Raw genomic sequence first — 6,901 nt, forward strand, 5'->3', positions numbered from 1 at the left:
GAATTAATTGCTGGGCTGGAGGAGAGGCCCATGTGGGGCTCTGTGCCATCTGGCAGCCACGAGGGCCTTCGCAGCGGGCCAGGGGCACCTCACTCTGTGCATTCGGGGGCGTTGGCAGCGCGGGGCTGGCCAGCCCATGCTGGGGGGTGAGCTTCAAACAGCAAAAGGCCCCCAAAACATACCAGAGACTTGAGCTTCGCCCCCAGCTCTACTGGTGCCCCTCACTCCCGACCTGCAGCCCCCTGCTTTCCCAGCCACGGGCTCTGCCCTGGCTCTGCCAGTGTCCCTCACTCCCGACCCGCAGCCCCCTGCTATCCACCCTGGGCTCCCCCATTGCTCTGCCAGTGCCCCTCAATCCCCTGCTAGCCCAGCCCTTGTGCCAGTCTCAGTGAAATTCTTGTGATATACCCAGGTCGGAAGGAGATCCCCAAATTTCCACTGACTGGCAACTTCAGCAGCAGGATTCTCCCTCACATCTCTCCACCCCACGCTTTCCTGCTGTCTGTGCAGCTTGGCAGGCACCAGGGTGAGAGGCTCGGGGTGTTTGTGCACCTGCAGGATTGCGGGGCAGGTTGGGTGCAGCGGAGCAGGGATCCCACAGGGCCCTGCCTGAGCCAGGCTGCTCACTGCAGCCCATTAAACTTAATCCACAGGAGTCTAGCATAAACAAGGGAGCCCCAAACAGATGGGCTGGGAAATCCCCTGTGGGGCAGGGAGACCCAGAGCTCAGCTGCGCTCTGCAGTCTGCAGCACGATTCAGCGCTGTGTCTCAGCAGGAATCTCCTGCAGGGAAAAGGGGAGCAGGAGATGGGGGGCTTCCACCCCCCCGACATCCAGAGTGAGCGCTGCTCCCAGGAGAAATCCCAGGCCCAGGGGCCCTGACCCCAGCGGGGACCCTGCTGGCCTGGGTCAGTGGCAGACTTCCAGGGTGTAGGGAGTCATGGCCCATAGCCATGCGCCAGCCTGTGCGGCTGGGATCTCTCCCCAGGCTCCCAAGGCACGTTAAAGGCTCAGCCTCCATCATTTGAGTCCACAAATATTAGTTTCCGCAGGGTTTAATGAAGCCGTTATGCAGGGCATGGCCCTGCGCCCCAGCCCGTGGCCTTAACAACTGCTCTGTGCCCTCGATTAAAGGGACCTTTCAGTCGCTTTCAAGTATTTTTAGAAAAGGGGGGGGGAACCCCAGCCCAGCCGGGAGAGGAAAATCCCGAGCTGGCCTGGTACAAAACTAAGGAAATAGCACCACCTAGACTGCAGCTCCCTCCCTGGCTCAGCCGGCCTGCCGCTGGGCCCTCTGCTCTGTGCCCGCCGGGGCTGGTCCTGCTCGGCAAGGCCTGGGGCCACGGGGCTCCGGCAGCCCCCAGCAGGCCTGGGCCAACCCTGGGGGGTTTCCTGCTCTGCTCACTGCCAGGTGCCCAAGTACTCACTGGGGAGGGTCATGCTATAAATAACGTGATGATCTCAGAGCACCTTCCCTGGGGTCAGCACCCCTTGTACAGAGGGGAAACTGAGGCACAGAAAGAGGCAGAACTTGCCCAAAGTCACCCAGCAAGTCAGTGCTAGGAATAGACCCAGGAGTCCTGGCTCCCACCTCACTGACCCACCAGTGGTTAGGGGAATAGCCCAGGCTCTTTGGGGGACATCCCCCCCCCCGGCAGAGAACTTTGCTCCCTCCTGCCCTGTGGGTGACAGCAGGGTCTGCCTGTCCCCGAAGTGCCATCTATGCCCCCACACTTTGAAGTGGGGGGGGCTCATTTTGTGCAGCGCTTTGCCTGCTTCTGCCCTTCCCACACAGAGCACAGGGATGAATCCAGAGCAGGAGGGGATATCCCTAGCCGCCAGCCCCATGGGTGGGGTATTCCCCCTAGCCCCCAGCCCCATGGGTGGGGTATTCCCCCTAGCCTCCTGCGCCCCCTCCCCCATGTTGGACTGTGGCCTGGTTTGTTTGGTCCAGGTAGTAGAGACAAGCCCCCATGTGTCCAGCACGGGGTTAAGCAATCACCCTCCCCTAGGGTGACCAGATGTCCCGGTTTTATAGGGACAGTCCCAATTTTGAGGTCTTTTTCTTATATAGGCTCCTATTACCCCCCACCCACTCCCTGTCCCGATTTTTCACATTTGCTATCTGGTCACCCTCCCCTCCCCCACTCTCTCCTCTCCCCCCCATGGGGGCTGGGGGCGTGAGAGTGGGCAGGCAAAGCAGAGATCCTGCAGTGCTGTTGGGGGCAGGGAGAGTCCCCGGTGCCCAGCTCGCTGCCCTCCCTCACCCCCACATCCCCCAGAGAGCGCTGGCCTGGAGCCAGTGAGAGCCCAAGGGGTCCATGTCTGCCCTTCCCCTTCGCCAGGCCCAGCGCCTACAGCCGGTCTCCGGAGCCGAGTCGGGTCCAGCTCCTAACGCCCCCCCACAATGGGGCTTTCACCCAATGATGCCCCTTCCCTGAGGTTACCCTCTGCCGCCCCCTGCTGGCCCATGGGAGCGGGACCCAGTGAGGCACAGGGCGGGGTGTGGGGCGGGGGCTCACTTCCTGCGGGGTAGGGGGCTGCTGTTCTTCATTAGGCCTTGGTTATTAACAAGTGTGATGGATTCTCTTTCCCTACCCTGTGCATGCTCCGGACCCGGACGCCCTAGTGCTGGGGCTGAGAGCAGAGCAGGGCCTGCCCCGCAGAGCCTACCCTGGCAGGAGGTGACACACATGGGGGCCTTTCCCATATGCTCTGGGGTTCCCTGCCCTTTGAGCCGTCCCCTGGCATCCCTGCTCTCTTCATTAGTGATTATGAGGTGAGGTTTGTTCCTCTGCCCCCTGCCCAGCTCTGGAGCAGCCTTGCTATTATGGGTATTAACAGTAGGGCTTATGGGGGCCCCATTGTGCTGGGCGCTGCCCAGACCCCGACCGAGATCAGGGCCCCGTCGCGCCGGGCACTGCCCAGACCCCGACTGAGATCAGGGCCCCGTCACACCGGGCACTGCCCAGACCCCGACTGAGATCAGGGCCCTGTTGTGCCAGGCGCTGCACAGACCCTGCCAGATCAGGGCCCTTGGACCCCCACATGGTCTCCTCAGTCCCAGCCCAGTGCCTAGCTGCAAGCCCCCTCCCTCCCAGCTCTGATGGTGTGGGGCGCTCCATGAGATACTGATGGGCTGTGGGGGCGTTGAGGGGCCCAGCAAGGCAGGGGGCTGTACTCACTTGCTGGTTGCTTGTTAGTGATCCAGACGGTTTGGGGAGCCCGTGGGTGGGGGTGAGCTGCAGCACTCACCCGAACTCAAGGCTGATGCTTCGTGGCATTGGATGCCCATAGGTCAGGCAGAGGCCTCCAGGGCTCCCCCTCTCTGCAGCAACCCCAGTGGTAGTTGTGGGATGGAAACAGATCTGTGACCAAGTGACACAGAGTCATGAGTGGAGGGGGACATAATGTGGGTGTCATGGTGCTGCAGGGTGCGGGGGGGACGTACGTGGGTGTCATGGCACTGTGAGGGGGGCGTTAGTTGGCTTTGTGGTGCCCGTGGGTGGTGGGGCATATGTAGACATTGTGGTGCGTGAGCAGGGTTGGGGGGTGTCAGTGGGCGTCGTGGCGCCGTGAGCGGGGTTGGGGGGCGTACGTGGGGGTCGTGGCGCCGCGAGCAGGGTTGGGGGGTGTTGGTGGGTGTTGTGGCTCCGCGAGCGGGGTTGAGGGGCGTACCTGGGTGTCGTGGTGCTGTGAGCGGGGTTGAGGGGCGTACCCGGGTGTCGTGGCACCGCGAGCGGGGTTGGGGGGTGTCGGTGGCCGTCGTGGTGCCATGAGCGGGGTTGAGGGGCATAGCCGGGTGTCCTGGGAGTGGGTTACCCACCAGCTGGAGAAGGCGTCTCTGGGCTGGAGGGGAGAGATCATGGCCAATGCTGCAGAAGGCCTGTCCAGAGTGGCCAGGCCGGACCAGCCGAGGGACCGATCTAGACCAGTGTCCTGTCCCTGCCCAGTGCCCAGTTCCCAGCCCAGCCCCGCACTCCCCGCATTGCCCTGCCTCGAAGCCCCGGAGAGGCGGGTGGAGTGGGATGAGGCCCCTGCCATGCCCCTTCATGGCCTGGAAAATGCCTCCCAAGCAGCCTTGAGCCCTCCCCTCTCTGTCTGTGCCAAGCTCCCAGGAGCCCATCCCTGCCAGGGAGATGCAGGGGGCTAACTGGCCAGTTGTGGCTCCGCGAGCGGGGTTGAGGGGCGTACCCGGGTGTCGTGGCGCTGTGAGCGGGGTTGGGGGGTGTCGGTGGGGCTGCTCACCTGGCGCTTTCCCGTGTGGCACTATGGGGGGGGGGGAGCAGCATTAGCCCCTTGGCTGGCAGGGCTTATGGAGGCCATGACCTGTTGGTTAATAAGCGGCTGCTGATTCTCGTTCGCAGCTGGCGGCCCTGGTCCTGCTTCCCCGAGGGGACGGGCGCCAGGGAGGGGGAAGGAGCGGCCTTGGGAGCCGGCGGTGCCAGCACCTCTGGAAATCCGGCCCCAGGCCTCTCACGCTGGGCATCCCAACTCAGCGGGTGCTTCTGCCTGCGCCCGTGGGCTTGAGGTCCCGAGAATGAACTCCATTGGCTGCTTCCCTGCATCATGGTGCCCCCAGGGCCAGCATGGCACCCCTCTTGGCATGGCAGGCCACTCCTCTGCCCCTCTGGGACCTGCCTCTCGCCTGGCCTAGCCAGAGCACCCCGGGAAGGGCTGTGGCCCTGGGCGAGGGCTGCCCGAAGCAGTTGGCCCACCTGGGGAGATGAGGCTGGCTGTGGGGAGAGGGGCCCGGCGCCCTCCCCAGTGCAGAGCCGAGGGGGCTGGAGGGGGCTTGGCCGGCCCCTGGCCTGGGTAGTGAAATCAGGGTGTTGTGTTTACTTTCCCCTATTGGCAGCTGGAAGGGGAAGCCCATCCCAGCCCCGCATTGTTGTCTCAGTGAGTTAATCAGATCCCATAATCCTGTTGTGGAAATATTGGGCCTCCCTCCAAACAATAGAGACCGAGAATATTGTGGTTAAATTTCAACCAGCTGCCTCTCTGCTCTGTTTGATCCCCCCCCCGCGCGCTGGGGCACCTGGTATCAGCCCTGAATCAGGGGGCGCAGGACTGGAAGTGGCATCTTCGCCTGCTCTGCCCAGGGACCCCGAGCGACTGAGCAAAGCGAGCCCAGGAGTGGGGGGCACCTGCTCGGGCTGCAGGGCTCCTGGGCGGGGGGCACCCGCTGTGACGGGCTCAGGGCCCCTCCACGTGGGTTTTGTTGACACCTGTCGAAGTAGCCCGGGTGGGCTGGGAGCCGGCGCCCCCGGGGCAGGGCTGGTTCCCGGGGTGGAGGGAGCCCTCTGGCCTCGCTCTCGTTGGCGGGGTGGGGGCAGCTGCCTACCGGGGCTCGCCCTCCGGGACAGGTGGAACGGGGCGCCTCCCCGGCCGGTGGGGTGGGCTCCGGCCAGCGGCGCTCCTGGCAGGGGGAGGAGGCTGCCGGCGGCCCATTGCAGGTTCCTCGGGGAGGCGGAGGGAGGGAGCTGGGAGGCTGGGACATGGGCAGGGTGCGGTCCTGGCGGTTCCCGATCCCGGATCTCTTCAATTTCCCCTCTCACTCGTGCCCTGGGAGTGGAGGCAGCAGCGGCTCCGGCTCCAGCTCCAGCCCCTGCAGCCACCGCCGCCCTGACCACCAGAGCGCAAACCGCGGGGACTCCGGGCAGCCGGGCCCCGGCCCCGCAGCAGCCGCCCCGCTGCCAAAACAAACGGCCCTTCGCTATTTATTGGAGGCGGCCGGGCAGGAGAGCTCAGAGCAGGCTGCCAGCCGCAGGCGCCGGCCAGCAGCAGCGGGGCGCACGGCAGCACCTGCCCGGCACACGGCCACCTTTACGCACTGGATGGCGACCCCCCTGGGGCACGGCGAACGCCCCGGTCGAGCCTGAGGGGCTCCCGGGCTGAGGACCCCCCTGTCGCCCGCCTCCCCGCCCCGGCGGAGCAGCCCAGCGTCCCCGCTGCCCCCGGACTTCCCTGCCATGAAGCTGGCCCGGCTCCTGCTGCTGCTGAGCGGGTGCGCGCTGCTGCTGGCCCCGGCGGTGCGGGGGTGCGGGCCGGGCCGGGTGGTGGGCAGCCGCCGCCGGCCCCCCAGGAAGCTCATCCCGCTGGCTTACAAGCAGTTCAGCCCCAACGTGCCCGAGAAAACCCTGGGCGCCAGCGGCAGGTACGAGGGCAAGATCGCCCGGAACTCGGAGCGCTTTAAGGAGCTGACCCCCAATTACAACCCCGACATCATCTTCAAGGACGAAGAGAACACAGGAGCCGACCGCCTCATGACCCAGGTACGGGCCCAGCCCCTCCCGGGCTCCTGGGCCCTCTGCGCCCCGCAGTCCTTCCTCTCCGGGGGAGCCCTGCTCTCCCCTCCCCTGGGTCCTGCCCTGATCCCTGCTCCAGCCATGCCGGGCTCCGGGGGACATTCCACCCCGCCCGGCGGGGCGCGGGGCTGTCCGGGGCCCGGGCTCAGGTGCTGGGAGGGAGGGAGGGAGGCCGGGAAGTGCCCCGCGGTCCGAGGTGGAGCAATGGCCCGAGCAGATGCTTCCTCCCCGGAGAGCTGCCCTCCCGCGGGGCCCCTCTCCAGCCGGGTCCCCGGTGCGCGGCGGGGGTCTCCTCTGTTCTCCCGGGCCCGGCTGCCCTCCTTCCACCGAACCCGGGACTTTCCCGTGCAGTGACCGGCGGCGCGGGGCAGCAGCGCTGCGCGGGGCCCCAGGGTCTGGACGCGGAGAGGAGCTGCGGGGATCAGGGCGCGCGGCGCGGCTCTCCCAGTCACCTGCCGGGCAGCGTGCGCTCCGGGTCTCCGGCTGCGGGCCCCGCGCCCGTCAGCACCAGTCCGAGGCGCAGGAGGTGGCGAGTTCACAGCCGCCCCCAGCAGCCACAAGATGCTCTGAGTCACAGGGGCTTCCTGGGCGCA

At 66.1% G+C, this 6,901-nt stretch overlaps 1 protein-coding gene across 1 annotated transcript; it reads left to right on the top strand.

Moving 5' to 3' along the window:
* The first annotated feature begins 5,536 nt into the window (after nucleotides 1-5,536).
* On the top strand, nucleotides 5,537-6,662 carry IHH (Indian hedgehog signaling molecule). The gene has a single exon (XM_029910494.1). The coding sequence runs from the start codon at nucleotides 5,973-5,975 to the stop codon at nucleotides 6,660-6,662; it is 690 nt and encodes a 229-aa protein (XP_029766354.1). The 5' UTR covers nucleotides 5,537-5,972.
* The last annotated feature ends 239 nt before the right edge of the window (nucleotides 6,663-6,901 follow it).

The sequence above is a fragment of the Terrapene carolina genome, unplaced genomic scaffold, assembly GCF_002925995.2.
Source record: "Terrapene carolina triunguis isolate 2854851 unplaced genomic scaffold, T_m_triunguis-2.0 Scaffold62, whole genome shotgun sequence".
In the NCBI taxonomy this organism is placed as follows: domain Eukaryota; kingdom Metazoa; phylum Chordata; order Testudines; family Emydidae; genus Terrapene; species Terrapene triunguis.